Source organism: Giraffa tippelskirchi, chromosome 11, assembly GCF_054371585.1.
Source record: "Giraffa tippelskirchi isolate mGirTip1 chromosome 11, T2T-mGirTip1v1.2.pri, whole genome shotgun sequence".
Classification (NCBI taxonomy): domain Eukaryota; kingdom Metazoa; phylum Chordata; class Mammalia; order Artiodactyla; family Giraffidae; genus Giraffa; species Giraffa tippelskirchi.
In genome coordinates, this window is record NC_137285.1 from 150472276 (window position 1) to 150489429 (window position 17154).

At 63.1% G+C, this 17154-nt stretch overlaps 1 protein-coding gene across 3 annotated transcripts in view; it reads left to right on the forward strand.

Moving 5' to 3' along the window:
- Positions 1-15526, forward strand: part of LOC145527145 (beta-galactosidase-1-like protein 2) — a 38712-nt gene extending 23186 nt beyond the window's left edge. For 2 of the 3 annotated variants that reach the window (XM_081544654.1, XM_081544655.1), the window contains exons 6-19: positions 978-1070; positions 2395-2476; positions 5893-5963; positions 7759-7843; positions 9360-9497; positions 9932-10012; positions 10726-10832; positions 11545-11685; positions 11859-11930; positions 12113-12191; positions 13900-13987; positions 14170-14281; positions 14514-14630; positions 14785-15526. In XM_081544654.1, the coding sequence (XP_081400780.1) occupies positions 978-1070; positions 2395-2476; positions 5893-5963; positions 7759-7843; positions 9360-9497; positions 9932-10012; positions 10726-10832; positions 11545-11685; positions 11859-11930; positions 12113-12191; positions 13900-13987; positions 14170-14281; positions 14514-14630; positions 14785-14871 (1353 nt within the window). In that variant the 3' untranslated portion in view covers positions 14872-15526. Of the gene's footprint in view, positions 1-977; positions 1071-2394; positions 2477-5892; positions 5964-7758; positions 7844-9359; positions 9498-9931; positions 10013-10725; positions 10833-11544; positions 11692-11858; positions 11931-12112; positions 12192-13899; positions 13988-14169; positions 14282-14513; positions 14631-14784 lie in introns of all 3 variants that reach the window. The other variant, XM_081544653.1, reaches the window with a different exon arrangement.
- Positions 15527-17154: the final 1628 nt, after the last annotated feature.

Consider the following 17154-nt stretch of genomic DNA (forward strand, 5'->3'; position numbering starts at 1 on the left):
AGATTTATTTTGCTCTTTGAATGACTACATTTTCCTGTTTCTTTGTGCGCCTTATTTTGGAGGGTTGCAGTCAGGCATTGATAAAGACAGTCCCCTCTCCCAGTGTTTGCGGTCTTCTGGAAAGACCTTTAGTATTTAGTGGGCTCCTGAGCCTTGAGATCAGCCTGGGATGCAGGCTTGAGATCTTCTCAAGATCTTCTCAGGTATTTTCTTGGTATGTATCCTTTCTGGTTTGTGTGTGTGCTTTTTCAAAAAAAATTCCTCCAGCTGCGTTTACATATTGATTTCTCCAGGAGTCTCACTGTGGATTCTTCTTGCGGCCTTAGATATTCTGTCATATTCCTCTACCTGTAATCCCTTGCTCCCGGGCATCCATGGGTCTGTAGTCCCCCTGAAAGGTTTACAGGCTGTGACCCATTGCTGCCTTTTGCAGCTTCCAGCCTGAGGTCCAAACCATACCAATGTTTTCTGTCTGATCTGCAAGTCAGATGAGACAGAAACTAGTTCTCTGCGGAGCCCACAAATAGCCCGGAACATTGCAAACAGTTCCATCTTGCTCCTTCTGTTCTGACAGAGGGGGCTGGAACTCAGGCTGCATCCTTCTGACTGCACCTTGCTACTCCAGGGAGTGGGTGGGACACAGGTGAGCAAAACCATGGAATGTGCTACCATTTTGCATGTGTCTTTTCCTTGACTGGATGTTCACTTGTTTGCTCAAACATTTGGCTTGTTTCCAGAGCTCCTATAAAGTTACTTTAGTCAGTGGTGCAGTTGTTTTTTTGTTGTTTCCCTAGGGAGACAAAGGCCTGGAGCTTCCTTCTCCCTGTCTTACTGATGTCACTCAATTGTATATCAGACCTTTTGAGACTTGCACTTCTGAAAGGGTTGTTTTGCTGTCATTTGTGATAAGTGTGGTGACATAAGCTGATACGGTTCCCACTACACCCTCAGCCTCTGATTGCTCTCTGTTTTCTCAGTACAAGCATGGAGGGCCCATCATTGCTGTGCAGGTGGAGAATGAGTACGGATCCTACAACAAAGATCCCGCCTACATGCCTTACATCAAGAAGGTGAGAGTCAGCTCAGCTCACCTCTGTGCGTTCCCTCCATGCACTCTCATGTGATGTGTGGGCCTGTCACCCAGCACCACTTACTAAGTGGTAAATCCTTTCTCCGGACCTTGGTTGCAACAGGATCTCACGTGTGCCCTCCGTTGGCTGAGTTTAACAGGGATTTCGGTACATACGGTGCTGCGGGGGCTGAGAGTAATGGAACTCCCTTGATCGAGGGCGTGGCTGGAGGCCTTCCTGGTGGTGGAGGTTGCTGATCTGACTCCAGCACTCAAAGCAGCGGCCCCTCCTTCAGCTGCATGCTGGCTTCATCTGGGAATTGTTTACACTCACTGTGCCCAGACCATATGCCGTCCGTTAACCAAGGGTCTCTGGGGTGGAGCTCAGACATCTGATTCCAGCGTGCGGGTGGCTAGAGCCCCTGACTGAGTGTGGGGCAGAGTAGGCAACGGCAGGGTCAGAACAATCCCTAAAAGAACAGATGTGCCGCAGTCCACGGGGTTGCAAAGCCTCGGCTGTGAAGAGTGACTGAACAACAGCTGCTCCAAACTGGCTCCTCTCACTCAGCAGCTGAGACCTGGAACAGATGCATCCGTTTTCCTAAGTCCCTACTCTCTCTTCTGTGACCTGGGACCGATGAGAGGGTTTGCCTGTCCAAACTGTATGTGTAGTCAAGTCACAGGCTCAGTGCTGCTCCAGCGTCCAGTGAACGGTCAGTACACAGGACAGTGATGACATCACTGGCACCAGCGTTTTGTACTTGGGAGGGTCGGCCCCCATGTGAGCCGAGAAAGCCTCAGTGACTCCAGCTGATCTGACTAGAGCTGCTCTGGCCCCTGGTGTCCTGGGCGATACCCCTGCTGTCACGGGCAGAGTCGTGTCCATCTGGGGACTCCTCCAGTCCCTGCGGACGCTTGGAGGGCCTCACCCAGTGTCCCCCTCCTTCACTGCAGAAGGGCCAGGCTGCTCAGGGAGAGCGGTGTTCTTGAAGTTGGATGGGGAGAGCTCAGCCAGCGGGGCGTCTTCTGACCGAAGCGCCACAGCGCCACCCTGAGACTCCCCTGGGCCAGAGCCACGGATGCCTGTTCTGTGTGGGTGGGGCTGCAGGGAAGGAAGCTGCTTGCTGTCTCTCCTACCCGGTGGTGACCCTGGTGTCTGGGATGGGGTGCATAAAGGGACGCTTGCCTGGTCCCGAAGCCCAGGGGAGGCTGGGCTCCTGGGACGCACGCTTCTCTGGGCCCCAGGGCCTGCTCCGGGTGGAGGTGAGAGTGTGATGTGGTGGGAGGTGTGAGAAAGGACAGCCTGTTGTCTGACCCCCTTGCAGGCCCTGCAGGACCGGGGGATCGTGGAGCTGCTCCTGACCTCAGACAACCAGGACGGCCTGAAGAATGGTGTTGTGGACGGAGGTACCTGCCAGGAGGCCGTGGAGGGGTGGGGGGCGGCGGTGCCCTGGCCTGAGCTCTTGCGTGCTCGGGGCTGGAGGGGCCGACTGGTGGAGCACCGGGGACACCCGGGGCCCCGCGGATGGCCGGACACAGGACAGCAAGGTGGGCATCCAGCAGGGTCCCCAGAGAGGCCAGGCAGACCACGGGCAGGTGTCCGGCAGGGACAGCTCACTCGCAGCTCGGTCCTCAGGCCCTGTGGGCACTCCCCTCTCCTGGTGCTGGGTCCCAGCCAGCCGCTCCCACTGGAGCAGAGGCCTTCGCCCCGGTGTCCCTGCGCCGCGCCGTCCCTCCGCCCTCCTGGGAGCCCGGCCTGTCCCTACGGGGCGGTGGTCTCCGCCGGCGCCGTGCTCCCCGTGTCCACGCACACGGCCCCCAGCGCTCTCTGCTCGCCCGAGGGCCGTGGTCCTCTCTCCCCGACGCTGCCCTTTGCAAGGCCGCAGTGGCCCCGCGTGACACGTGCGGTGCCCGCAGCCTCCGACCCGGCACCGTGGGCCTCTTCTCACTGGCGTCCGGGCACCTCTGGGCAGCTCCTCTCGGTCCGCCCCTCCCGGCGCGCCTCCCGAGGGGCCCACACGGCGGCGCTGTGTCCCGTCGGGCTGGGGCAGGACCCGGGCTGTGGGCTGCGGCGGCCGGCCCCCGAGCGCGCTTCAGCCCCGGGGACCGCAGAGGGGCCTGGAGCAGCGGGTGCCGGCGTCTCCCGGCCCGCTGGTGGCCCCGCCCCTTCACCGCGGGCCCTGCCCCTCCAACAGGGGCCCGCCCCCTCCACCACGGCCCCGCCCCTGGCCCGCACCTGCGGCCTGGAATGATTTTTTTTCAGTTAGTTAAACGTGATTAAAGCAAGACTAACCAGGTGTGAAAGAAATCTTGGAAATGCTTATGAACTGAGAGGCTAGCCTTGACGTTTATACAGAAGCACGTGTGAATAGGCAGTGAGCGGGAACCTGAGTGCAGTACAGAGCTCAGCTGGGTGCTTGGTGATGACCCAGGGGCGGGTCGGGGGCGGCGGGAGGGAGGCCCAGACGGAGGGGCGTGCGTGTACCTACAGCTGATCCACGCTGTTGTGCAGCAGACACCAGCAACACTGTGGAGCAGTTATCTCCCAACAAAAACGCAAAAACAAACAACAGTCAAAGAAACACGCGGTGCAGCCTCCGCGGCCCTTGCCCCGAGGTGCCCACTTTGAGCTGTTTACCTTTCTCTTTGGCTCTGCCTCCGTGATTCTAAATAACCTTCACAGAGAGCCCTGTAGTGTGGATGTCAGTTCCTCTCTCCTGCCGCCCTCGGCCCGTGGCTGTCCTGGGTGCAGCTGCCCCCCCCCCCACTGTCCGGATGGGCACAGTGCTTGGGGCTGAGCAAAGGTCCTTACACAGGCCAGCAGCCCATCGGTGCTCTGGAAGGTGTTTTTGGCCAGCTCGCTTCCAATGTAACCACCGATTGGTTTTCTTTTTCTTTCAATTTTTTTTCTGTCCCTCCTCTTCCTTGTCTCTCTTAAACACTTGACCAGCAGCTTCCAAACCCCGTCAGGGTGTTTTAAGACGCCTGTACCTGTCGGGATCTGATCCAGTGTGATGGCGCTGGCCCCTCACTGTGTCCCCGGCCCGATGGCGGCCCAGGTCCTCTGGAGTCCAGGTCCGGGGACTTTGAAGTGTCGTCCGTCATTTTCTCCACATGCTGCTGTGACTCAAGCCCTGTGTCTCTGTGGAGCCCGCCTTCCTTGGCGCTTTGTTGGCTGTCGGCTGGACAGAGCAGTCCTGGAGGCAGCTGCTTCCTGCTGTGCCGTCCCACCTCTTCTCTGGTTCTGTCCTCTGTGGGTCCAAGGCATGTGTTCACCCTCTGCGCTGTCTTCTCCTTTTCCTTCTACTTTCCGGGCAATTTCCTCAACCACCTTCTCCCCATCCTTCTATTTCCTGCACCGTGCTTTCCTTGAATGCATTTCTTTTCTGATGGCCTGCTTGCCAGTGTCTGTGACCAGCGCCCCTCCCTGTGGGGTGACTGGGCTGAGGCGGCCGTTCCAATCGGGGGAACCAGGTGTGGGTGTTGGGGGTGACTTACACAGGATTAAGTGACTCTGGAGGGAACCCTTCAGGCCAACACGATGAGAATCTGGGGGCAGGAAGGTGCAGGAGCCATCTTCCGGGCTTCCTCTTCTGCAAGTGCCTGGACCGCTGGGGTTCAACTTTCCTAGGGGGCCAGGCATGTGGTGGGGGGAGAGGGGGCTGGAGGGAGCCACTGGGCTGCGGTGGGTCATGACCTTTGCTCTCACAGGCTGGTTACAACCCCCCCGCCCCTTTCCAGGCTCCCCAGGTTTCCCTGCACCATGCCCTCTGCCAAGTTTCTGGCCGCCCCACCCCTCCTCACCCTCCATCCTATTCTCTGGGCTCTCTGGAGGGAGTGGGGATGGAGAAGGTGCAGGGCTCACTCAGCTGCTTTGACCTGTGGCTCCGAGGTTCCTGCTGGGGCCAGTTCAGACTGGCCCCCTGTCTGCGTGGCTCTTCACTTTAGGTGAGGAGAGTCTGGATGTGGTCTTCTCCATACCAAGTGGGCCTGGGGTCCCAGCTGATGTTTGGCTCTTTAAAAGCTGAATTAATGTTTCATTAGCTCAGTTGCTCTCCGGTGTCGTCAAGGTCTCTTTTTTGGTTTTTGGTTACTCACCACGTGGCCCCTGGGACCTCTGTTGCCTGACCAGGGATGGAAACTGTGCCCCTGCAGGGGACGCACAGAGTCTTACCCACCAGACCTCCAGGGAAGTCCGGTGATCAGGGCTCACGTTCCACAGGAGACCACCCAGTGAGCCTTCCACCTTCCTGGGCACAGCAGAGCTCAGGTCAGGGCATGTGAGCCCCTCTGTCCAGGGACAGGAAGCCGGCAAGAGCCTCAGAGCCAAATTCTGCCCGAAGGTTGGCTGCGTCCATGCCCATGGGCCAAACATGGCATATTTTTCTCAGGCATGCTTTTCCCTGGTGGAGAGCCATGGGGACTATCGCTGGGGACGGAACAGAACACTAGCCTTCATCTAAGATGTAAAAGGGGAGATTTCTTAGATGGTCACCCAGTGCTGGAGGCTGGAGGTGCAAAGGGAATGTCAGACCGTGTGCTCCTGTGAAGGAGTAATTAACGGAAATGCATGCTCAGGTTGTGAAAATTATGTAAATCAAACACAGCTGCTTAGTGAGCAGATCTCTGTGAGGCCCGTGCTGAGTGGTGGAATTTCCAAGATGAACCAGGGAAGTCTCCTGGCGACAGAGGAACTAGACTCTTGGTTGGCGGTGGGAGACGGTGTCAGGATTAGTCTACTTGCTGGTGAGCTGAGGACGTCAGGGGCGTTCAGTCCTCCAGGCAAGGGGGTGATCTCTGTCCTGTCTCCTCCCTGCCCACAGTGCTGGCCACCATCAACCTCCAGTCACAGTCCGAGCTGCGGCTGCTCACCACCATCCTGCTGGGTGCACAGGTGCGTGCGCGCCGAGCCTGGGTCAGTGTCAGGGGCTTCAGTGGGCAGGGGGACCACGGGGCTCGGCCCTCAGCTCTCCCCTCTTCCCCATGCACGGCCCACCCCGCCCCGTGCTGCCTGCCCCTGGGGAGGGGAGCCGGGTGCCGGCAGGTGTGTGGAGGAGGGTTCCTGCGTCTCGATGAGAAAGGGGGACTTTCTGAAGGCCTAGACTTGAGAGCTCCGTGGACTCAGCGAGCCCCCGACGTGCTCCATGTGAGGAAGATGCTTCTGTGCCTGGGTCTGGCCTTGACCCACCGGGACTCTCGGGGCCCAGAAAGGCTGTTGTCTGTTGTCTTCAGCTGGCTGGGGGCATGGCCCGTCAGGCTGGTGCTGACTGGGCCTCACGGGCAATGAGGCTTCACAGCCGCCCTCCCCTGCTTTATGTGCGGGCAGGCAGGTGTCCTCTCTGAGACCCGCGCCTGGCTGGGCTGCTGGAGGGCTCTCCCCTGACCCAGAACAGACACCGTGGGTGCTGGGGCACCCCAATCCCAGCTGCTGCTGTCGTGCAGGGGTGGGGTCCAGAGGCTCAGCCGCAGGAGCCCCGGGCAGTGGGAAGTCCCCAGGGCCAGCCCCGACCCGCGCTTCTGTTTGGAGGGATGGGCAGGGAGGAGGCAGGATTGGGGGGGAGGGAAGTGCGCAGGTGGGCACGAGCCCCGCCCGCCCTCCTTCCCACACCCTGCGCCACACCTGCTGGCAGGGGTCTGAGGCCACAGGGCCTCTGCCCTCAGGGACACTGAGACACACTTGGAAAGAGTTGTGGGAGGTGCACAGTCACCCTCAAGATCATCCAGGGCAAAGACGGTGCTGTGACCCTCAGCTTCTCGTCCCTCTTCTGGGAAGTGGAGGTTGTGCTGGAACCAACTCGTAGGGCCGTTTGAGGGTCACATGGGTGATGTTTGGGGAGCATCCAGGACAGCCGTGCTCCCCATGGGCACCTGCGGAGTCGCACTTGCAGAGGTGGTCCCGGGCCGGCCAGGCTGCCCACCGAACCCGCTGCCAGCGGCCTCTCGCCCACTGCTCAGCTGCGTGTTTTCCTCCAGAAAGGGGCCGTGGACCCATCCCGGCTCAGATCAGAGGCCCCGTCTGGTGCTCAAGGGTTTCACATGCACCCCGCCGGCCCCGGTCCGTGCCCAGTGACCAGAGGGTGGACGCGGGCATCTCCGGGCCCCTCCCAGGGCTGGGCCGTGTGTGCTGACGGCTCCAGCTGCCTCGTCTCGTGTGACTGTCCCAGTAGCCGTGTGACTGGCTGCTGTGCGTCTGTTCTCCAGGACACCAATTCTGGGACAGTGGCCCCCGGCAGTCAGGTCAGGGCACGCAGCACAGTCGGTGTTGAGCCAGCCCCGAGCCACGGTAACCTGGGCGGTCGGCGGACAGTCCAGCCCTGGCCCTCAGGCCGGGGCCCCTCCCCACAGGGGAGACTGCTGACCTGTGTGACTAGCGACCCTCTTTAGTGACCCAGACGTGGTACGAGTGTCCCCTTGGGAGGTGGGCAGCCCAGAGAAAACGGAGCCCATGGCCTTTCCCGTGGCGTGGTCGAGACCTTCTCAGTGGACCGTGACTCTGCAGTCCCCAGATGGGACGGGGATGCTCTGAACGCAAGGCCAGCAGCCACAGCAGTGCCCCATGTAGGAGGGAGGAAGGCGCTGGGGGCGGTGTTGGTGCAGCCCCCGGGCAGCTGCCTCGAAGGCCAGCGTGTGGCCGGGGAAGGGCTGAGTGGGCAGAGGCGCCAGCTAACTTCTCCCTTTGTGGCACACAGGGCAGTCGGCCCAACATGGTGATGGAATACTGGACGGGCTGGTTTGACTCTTGGGGCGGCCCCCACTACATCCTGGACTCCTCAGGTGGGTGCTCGGCGGGACCCCATCTTAGTCCTGGCCTCCAACGCAGGACTGAGCTCCAGAGGAGCTGCCCATGGTGTGAACTGGCTGCAGTGTGGCACTCTGGGCATCTGTGCACACAGGTAGCTCCTGAAAGAGTCTAGAGTCCTCTGCCTGAACAGGGGAAGGAGCGGTCAGACACCCCTCTGGGGTCTTTGTAATGGCTCTGGAGTAGTAATCACAGGCATCCAGCCGACACAGGACATGTGTAAAAAGGAGATAAAAACCCAGAGTCCAGAGCAGACACTTCCATGTGTGTAGAGCAGGCATTCTCTGCACTCTGAGTGCACCTGCAGGTGGAAGTGTGGGCGGGTGGAGGCATGGGTGGGTGTGGGCAGGTATGGGCAGGCGGGTGTAAGTGGGTGTGGGCAGATGTGGGCGGGTGTGGGAGGGTGTGAGTGGGTGTGGGTGAGTGTGGGCAGGTGGAGGTGTGGGCAGGTGCGGGCAGATGTGAGAGACCCAGAAGCCTGGCTTCCTGTGCTATGCGATGTGGACGCCCCCACTACTCTTGAGGATGCAGAGACCCTGCTGGGCTGGTGACTCACCCATGACCTCCCATTTTGAAGACCTGGGTGCTTCTGGGCTTCCCTGGTGGCTCAGCAAAGAACCTGCCAGTGACGCAGGAGGTCCAGGGTCTGTGCTCATGGACCGCATTGCAGCCAGCCTCCCTGTGCATCAGCCGGGTACACCTGGCGTTTCCCTGGCGTGAATCCCCAGCTAGCACTGCTTCCTTCATGCGGGCGTGATCTCCTCCAGGAAGAGGGCTGTCAGAGACGTCCATTCCCCACAGATTCATCAACAGCCAGTGTTATTAATCAACAATGGTAACATTTGCTGTCTGATAGGGGCCTTGTTTGGCTTCCCTGTGGCTCAGGGGTAAAGAATCTGCCTGCAGTGCAGCAGACGCGGATTCAATCGCTGGGTCCAGGAAACCCCTGGAGGAGGAAATGGTGATCCTCTCCAGTGCTCTTGCCTGGAGAATCCCATGGACAGAGGAGCCTGGTGGGCTATAGTTCATGGGGTCGCAAAGAGGCAGATGTAACTCAGCGACTAAACAACAGCGGCACCTTGTTCAGCTCTTTTCCTTCAGCCAGCGCAGGGGTTTTAAACTGTATGTGATTTTCATTAACCATGCATGTTACTCCTCCACTGATCCTGTGCGTGTGGGGGGCTCGTTCTCCAGCCCCAGTGGGGCGGGGGACGGTCAGACCATGCCTCTAATCAGGTCCCCTCAGTGAGCACCAGGCAAAGCCCCCTGGGTGGGCAGGGGGTGGGGGACGCGGCCCTGGCTGCAGCCTTGCCCCAGGCAGACTCGTCTGGGAACTGAAAGCCACTGAAAGCCAGGCTCTGGACTCGGGGCCCTGCCCTCCCCCCACGGACTGTGGCTGGGTCCAGGGAAGCCATGGGCCGGGGCGGTGAGGGGCCCCCCCGGGGGCTCAGGGCTCGTGACCTCTCGGCCATGAGACGCCTCCCCCCACAGAGGTCTTGAACACCGTGTCGGCCATCATCAAAGCCGGCTCATCCATCAACCTGTACATGTTCCACGGGGGCACCAACTTCGGCTTCATTGGAGGAGCCATGCACTTCCAGAACTACAAGCCCAGTGTCACCAGCTATGGTGCGTATCCCCGACGGGGCACCCACACCACTCCCAGACACTCCGGGGGTGTCCCTCGGGGACAGCGGCTGGCACCTCCCACGTGAAGGCGAGGTTTCGTCCGGGCCGTCACCGAAGCTTCCAGGGTGTAGGAGACCAGTTGGCTGGGGAAGGAGGTGGGGCCCAGGCCAGGAGGGGTGGCCTTTGGGGGGCAGCCCCTCCCCGTCCTCAGGGCATAGAGATGGGGTGACCCTGGCCCCCCGCCTGCCAAGTGGGGTCTGGACACTCTGGGGCCGTTCACTTGTTCAGCGTGTGTGGCATTCAGACTGACGGGCGGCTCACGTCAAGTGTCTTGCCTGTGGTGTTGCTGGGGTGAGGAGCCCACTGCTGAGCCCACCTTCTCCCACGAGGTTGTCTTGGGGCCTGACGCCCATGACCTGTCTGCTGTCTTGCAGACTACGATGCGGTGCTGACGGAGGCCGGGGACTACACAGCCAAGTACACAAAGCTCCGGGAATTATTTGGCTCCATGTCAGGTACCTGCGTGCTGGCCGCTTCTCTGAGACCTCAGGAAACTGGCTTCCTCCCCTTCCCCCTCACCATCCTCCCACACCTCCCTCCCCAGCACCGTCCTCCCCTCCTCCCCCTGTCCTCCCCGTCCCCCCTCCCCCATTGTCCTCCCCTCCTCCCCCATCGTCCTCCCCTTCCCCCATCATCTTCCCTCTCCTCCCCCTGTCCTCCCCTCCCCCATCATCCTTTCCTCTCCCCCATCATCCTCTCCTCTCCCCCATCATCCTCCCCCTGTCCTCCCCTCCCCCATCACCCTCTCCCCTCCCCCATCACCCTCCCCCCTCCCCCATCATCCTCCCGCTCCTCCCCATCCTCCCCCCCATCGTCCTCCCCCTCCTCCCACCGTCCTCCCCCACCCCACATTCCTCCACCCTCCCCACCCCCCTCCTCCCTACCCCACCTCACTCCTTGTGCAGGAACTTCCTAGAAAGGACAGGGAAGTCTGAGTTTTTTCCATCCCAGCAGGGGTCTTGCCGGCTTCACCTCCTTGCAGGTGTCTATGTTTCGAACGGTGTGAGAAGCAAGCCCCTGTCCAACCCCCATCTTCCTGGGGGTTCTCTATGTGGCTGGCAGTGTCGTGTTCTGCTGGGTGTGGGCAGGAGCCGGGGCTGGTGGTGGCTGGGGGTGCAGTGACCGTCGGGGTCCTTTGGGGACACCCCGCTGTCTGCTTGTGGTGCAGGGAGCCCTCTTCCCGTCCCACCTGACCTTCATCCCAAGATGGCATATGACCCAGTGACACCAGTTTTCTACCTGTCCCTGTGGGACGCCCTGAACTTCCTGGAGTTGGTGAGTGCAAGCCGGGCTCTGGGCTCAGGGCCTCGTCCCCTCCCCACCATGGACTCTGGACTGCAGCTGGGCCCGCAGACGCCCTGAGCTTCCTGGAGCTGCTGAGCTGGAGGACGAAGAGAACCAGTCTCCACGGGGCTCCACCCCGGCCTCAGAGCTCAGAGTGAAGAGGACAGGCAGACAGGGAGAGGAGGAGGGAGGAGGGATGCAGAGAGCCAAAAGAGGAGCACAGAGGAGGGAGGAGGCCGAGGTGGGCTCCACCCCAGCCTTAGAGCTCAGAGTGCAGAGGACAGGCAGACAGGGGGAGGAGGGAGGAGGGATGCCAGGAGCCAGAGGAGGAGCACAGAGGAGGGAGGAGGAATGCAGGGAGCCGGAGGAGGAGCACGGAGGAGGGATGCAGGGATCCAGAGGAGGAGCATGGAGGAGGGAAGAGGGATGCCAGGAGCCAGAGGAGGAGCACGGAGGAGCAAGGGGGCTGAGGCGGGGTCCACCCCGAGCCCCAGGCCCCTGTGCTCAGCTTCCTTCTGTCCCCGTCCCCTGACCCTGATGAGGAATTGGGCAGGACTATGGCACTGCCCATGCGATAGCAAATAGAAAGTGGTCATCCTCACTGCACCCCGCATGCTGACCCCATGGGGCTGCCCGCGCCATGCGCCCCGGAAGGCAAGGGGCCTCTGTCAGTCAGCCCCGCCCCCGTCTCCTGTCCGTGCAGCCGGTCACCTCGGAGCACCCGGTCAACATGGAGAACCTCCCGATCAACGGGGGCAGCGGGCAGTCCTTCGGGTACACGCTGTACGAGACCACCATCACCTCGTCCGGCGTCCTCAGCGCCCTCGTGCGTGACCGGGGACAGGTAGGCGTGACCCCACACCCAGATGCTCCCACGTGTGGAGATGGCCCCACACCACGGCCGTGCCGTCCGCGGCCTCCATTTCCTCCCCACCCCCGGGCCCTCCCCTCTGTGTACCGGGCCGGGGCCCCCAGGCCCCTCGCCGACGCTGTGGGCCGTGTCTGCTCCTCGGGCAGGTGTTCTTGAACACGTTCTTCCTGGGGATCCTGGACTATGAGAGAAAGACGATCATCATCCCCATGGTCCAGGTTGGTCCGGGGGCGGGGGCAGAAGGGGGCCGGGACTGGAGGTCACCGCAGAGCTGGGGTGGGAGTGGTTCTGGGATCAGGGACCCCGTCCCGGGCTCAGAGTTCAGGGAGAACTGGGGTGCCCCCGAGAAACCCCGAGGGGCGGCTGGGCCCGCCGGCTTCCTCAGACGTGCTGCCCACAGGGGTTTGCCACGCTGAGGATCCTGGTGGAGAACTGTGGGAGGGTCAACTACGGGAGCAGCATCGACGCGCAGCGCAAAGGTGGGTCTCGGCCCGGCCGCCGGCCTCTCCTCAGCAGCGTCGTGGGGCATGGGGCTGCGCCAGGGAGGGCTTCCTGGGTGGGTGGGGGGCTCCTGGAGTCCCTGGAGGGGGCGGCTGCTGGGGGCTTTCTGAACCTTCTCTGTCTCTTTATCTGTCAAACCTGGGTGGTTTCACGGAGTCTGAGATAGGAGCTGGACCATAACCCTCCCTGGGCAGGTTCGCCTCTGTCTCCTTGAGGAAGTGATGTGGTCAGACTGCAGCACCCAGGTCCTAGCACGGCCCCTGCCCTCCCCAGGCCCCCGGGGCCTCCCTGAGGGGCTCACAGCCATGGACGCCCCTGCTCCCCCTCAGAAGGCCCAGAGGTAGACCCCACCCTAGGCTCCCCCTCAGAAGGCCCAGAGGTAGACCCCACCCCAGGCGCCCCCTCAGAAGGCCCAGAGGTAGACCCCACCCTGGGCATCCCCCTCAGAAGGCCCAGAGGTAGACCCCACCCCAGGCGCCCCCTCAGAAGGCCCAGAGGTAGACCCCACCCCAGGCGTCCCCTCAGAAGGCCCAGAGGTAGACCCCACCCCAGGCGCCCCCTCAGAAGGCCCAGAGGTAGACCCCACCCGGGGCATCCCCCTCAGAAGGCCCAGAGGCAGACGCCACCCCGGGCGCCCCCTCAGAAGGCCCAGAGGCAGACGCCACACCGGGCGCCCCCTCAGAAGGCCCAGAGGTAGACCCCACCCGGGGCATCCCCCTCAGAAGGCCCAGAGGCAGACCCCACCCCGGGTGCTCCTCCCAGAAGGCGCAGAGGTAGACCCCACCCCAGGCGCCCCCTCAGAAGGCCCAGAGGCAGACCCCACCCCGGGCGCTCCTCCCAGAAGGCCCAGAGGCAGACCCCACCCCGGGTGCCCCTTCAGAAGGCCCAGAGGCAGACCCCACCCCGGGCGCTCCTCCCAGAAGGCCCAGAGGCAGACCCCACCCCAGGCGCCCCCTCAGAAGGCCCAGAGGTAGACCCCACCCTGGGCGCTCCTCCCAGAAGGCCCAGAGGCAGACCCCACCCCAGGCCCCCCCTCAGAAGGCCCAGAGGCAGACGCCACCCCAGGCGCCCCCTCAAAAGGCCCAGAGGCAGACCCCACCCCAGGCGCCCCCTCAGAAGGCCCAGAGGTAGACCCCACCCCGGGCGCTCCTCCCAGAAGGCCCAGAGGCAGACGCCACCCCGGGTGCTCCTCCCAGAAGGCCCAGAGGCAGACCCCACCCCGGGCATCCCCCTCAGAAGGCCCAGAGGCAGACCCCAACCCAGGCGTCCCCTCAGAAGGCCCAGAGGTAGACCCCACCCCAGGCGCCCCCTCAGAAGGCCCAGAGGTAGACGCCACCCCGGGCGCTCCTCCCAGAAGGCCCAGAGGCAGACGCCACCCCGGGCGCCCCCTCAGAAGGCCCAGAGGCAGACGCCACCCCGGGCGCCCCCTCAGAAGGCCCAGAGGCAGACACCACCCCGGGCGCCCCCCCCAGAAGGCTCAGGGGCCTGGGGCTGGCAGATTCCACCCTCTGGCTCGCAGGGCTTTGGGAGGGCAGGGGAGGAATTCGTGTGTGAAGAGCCCCCTGGGGGACTCTGTCCCCTCTGAGGGGTCCTTTCTGGAACTTTCCGGAAGCAGTCTATGTGTGTGCCGGGCCCACTGGGCCCCTGTCCGCTCTCCTCACTCAGCATCCCGCCTCCTTCCCACAGGTATCATTGGAAATGTCTATCTGAACGATTCTCCCCTGAAACAATTCAAAATCTACAGCCTGGAGATGGACAGAAGCTTCCTGAAGAGGTGTGTCCTGCCCTGTGCTGCCCGAGGGCAGAAGAGGCTGCTTGGCCTCGCCCCCGCCCCTCCCCGCCCAGGGGTCCCTGGGACCCCCTCCCCAACCATTGCTGCGGGCCACAGGGCGTAGCGGCGGCTCTGGACGCAGGCAAACCCGTGGAGGCCCCCCTCCCTGTCCATCCCGCCCACAGGTTCACTGCAGACAAGTGGAAGCCTGTTACCGAAGAGCCCATGTTCCCTGCGTTCTTCCTCGGGGTCCTGTTCGTCTCCGACTTCCCCTACGACACCTTCGTGAAGCTGAAGGTGTGTAACCCCTGCCAGGAGCCTGCACACCACGTGTGCCCTGGTGGAGACCAGCGGGCGGGCTTCTCAGGGCCAGGCTCGGGGGTCCAGTCTGAGCCCGGCACCCTGTGGGGGCAGCTGCAGGCTGGGGGCAGTCCTGGCTGGTCCTGAGAGGAGAGCTCCCAGCCCAGGTGGGCCCCTGCCCCCCACCACTCTGACTTCAGCCAACTGATGCGTCCCCCACTTCTCACAGGGCTGGGAGAAGGGGGTTGTGTTCATCAACTACCAGAACCTCGGCCGCTACTGGAACATCGGACCCCAGGAGACCCTCTACCTCCCGGGCTCCTGGCTACACAGAGGCTTAAATAAGGTGGGGGCTTGTCCCCCGGGACCCCTCCTCAGCCCTGCCCTCCCTGCCTCACCGCGTTTCTCTGGGGGCCTGGGTGGGCGGGAGAGAATGGATGTTCCGGCCGCGGGCCCCTGCCCCAGCCCCAGCCCCGAGACAGGCTGGCCATCTCCCTCAGATCATCGTCTTTGAGGAGAAGATGGCGCATCCGATGATCCAGTTTGTGGACATGCCCAACCTGGGCCAGCACCAGTACGTGCACTGACGCCCGGGCCCGCGACCCCACTGACTGCTGGCCACTGACCGGCCGGGCCCCCTCCACCCCCCTCAGGAGCCCGCCCGCAGCTGCAGCTGACCCTCGCCCTGCAGGACCGGAGGCGCCAGGAGGGGGTGAAGGGCCCTCCTGGAAGAGCCTCCCTGCTCCCCTGGGCCAGGCGGAGGCCCAGGGGACTGTTCACCGTCGGGGCGAGTGGGGCCCGGCTCCTGGCCAGCTTGCTCCTCTGCCCCTGGCCCGGCCGTGCCCTCGTCTCTGTGGCCCTGTCTCTGAGCTGGGGGGTGCGTCGCTGTTCGTGGAGGGTGGGGGGAGCCTGCTGTCCCTTCACAACCTGCCCAGGCCTCTCTGCCGTCCTGGGAGGAAGTCAGCACCTTGCAGGGCCTGTGGCCTCCTCCGCACCCCCCGGGGTCGCGTCTGAGAGTCGGGCCTTACCTCCCACGTTCACGTGTTCCCTCCTCGCTTGTGTGAGGCAGCATCTGCTGAGAGGAAAGGCCGCTGCTCTGGGGGGAGGCGGGGCAGGGGCAGCAGGGCCTGGCAGCCTCCTCCCAGGTGTCCATCCAGACCCCGGGGTGTGTCCAGGGGTGAGTCCTCTGCTGGGCTCCGGTTCGCTGCTCTGAGTTGCAATAAAGCCACAGAGTTGAGTGCAGGCCTGCTTAGTGGTGTTTCTCTGACCCAGTCTGTGTGCGGGGAGCTGAGATGTGGGCTTGTGGGGCTGGGCACACAGTCAGCCCAGCTGGTGTGGGGACGCAGACGGTCTGACGGGCAGGGCGCGGCTGTGCCAGACAGGCGCGGCTGTGCCGGACAGGCGCTGGCCATGGTGCTGAGCGCATGTCCCCACGGACGTTTGGATTCCCCTGCTACCAACGGAGGCTCTTCTGTAACAGCCCCAGTCCAAGACCAGATTCCTCCTGGAGATGGGACATGGCTTGAGTCTGCTGGGGGCACCAGTGTGCCGCCCTCGGGCCCACGAGCCGGGTCCAGGGCAGATGGTCATGGCGGGCTGGACCCTGTGGTCCTGCTGGAGGCAGACAGTGGAGCTCACTGAAGCTAATGTGTGGGCCGTGGCCGGGTGGCAAGGAGGTGAGGTATCCAGAGCACGTCCTGATCTCGTCCAAACTCACCAGCTCTTCCTGCCCGGTGTTCCGCAGGAAGCTCAGAGCTGGGTGCCAGGAGCCGAGGCCCCTGACTGGGCCCCACGAGGCCCATGGGTGCGCACCCACCTGGGCGCACCTGGGGTCTGCAGTAAGCACGCCCTGCGTTGCTCTGTGCCACCTGACACGCAGCCCTTCCTGGGTGAGGTCCCTGGATCCACCTGTCTTCCTGACCTCCCTGCCCGGTGACCCCAGCTTGTCCATCCAAGCACCTAGGCAGGATGCGCCCTCCTGCTCACCCAGCCTCTGAGGGCTGCATGTCTCAGGACCTCCCAGGCCTCCTCCCCCTCTGTCTGTATTTGCTGCAGAGGCCTTGCACACAGGGCTTGTCAGCAGCCTTCAGTCTTGTTCTCTGCAACGTGCCTCCCCGTCCGAGCTCCAGGAGCCCCAGCCGCTGGCCGCTCACCTCCCCTGTGAGTGTGCGACAGTCACATGACCCCACACTGTCATTGCCGTGTGGACCCCTGCAGTCCGCCCGCAGCGGTGGACGCAGCTCTCTGCTGTCCGGCTCTCCTCGGCTCCTCTCAAACCCTGCACCCGGCCCAGCAGCTCGCCCCACCGCGCACCCAGACCTGACCACTGCCCTCGCCTCGGGCCGTGCCTCGCCTGACCCGCCGTGGTCTCCGGCCGCCTGCCCGTGTCCTGTTTGTGCGAACACAGGAGGCAAGCGATTCTTCTAGAAGGCCGGCTAGACTGAGTCCACCCTCTGCTCCGAACCTCTGACAGCCTCTCCTCTCACTCCCAGACCGCCAAACTCGCCCTGGTCCCCAGAGCCACCTCTCCAGTGTCCCTCGCTCGCATGTCTGACCCGCCTGCCCCTTCAGCTGCCCTCGGGGCCTGTCTGCCAAGCGCCTCCACTGAGGAAGTGCTCTGCTCTGGATCCCGGTCTCTGCGCATCTCTCCAGAGGCCGTTCTGACGGCCCAGGTGGGTGCCCGCCCCACGCCCCTTGTCCACCTCCTGGTGCTGACAGCGTCCGGAGCGCCCTGGCTCTGTGTGTTCGCGTCCTCTCGGGAGGTGACCCCATGGCTTTCAGGGGCCCACGCCGCACCTGGAGCAGGGAGCGTCCAGAGGGGCACCTCACAGTACAGGCTGGACACTTAAGTAATGAGAAAGCAGGCAGGG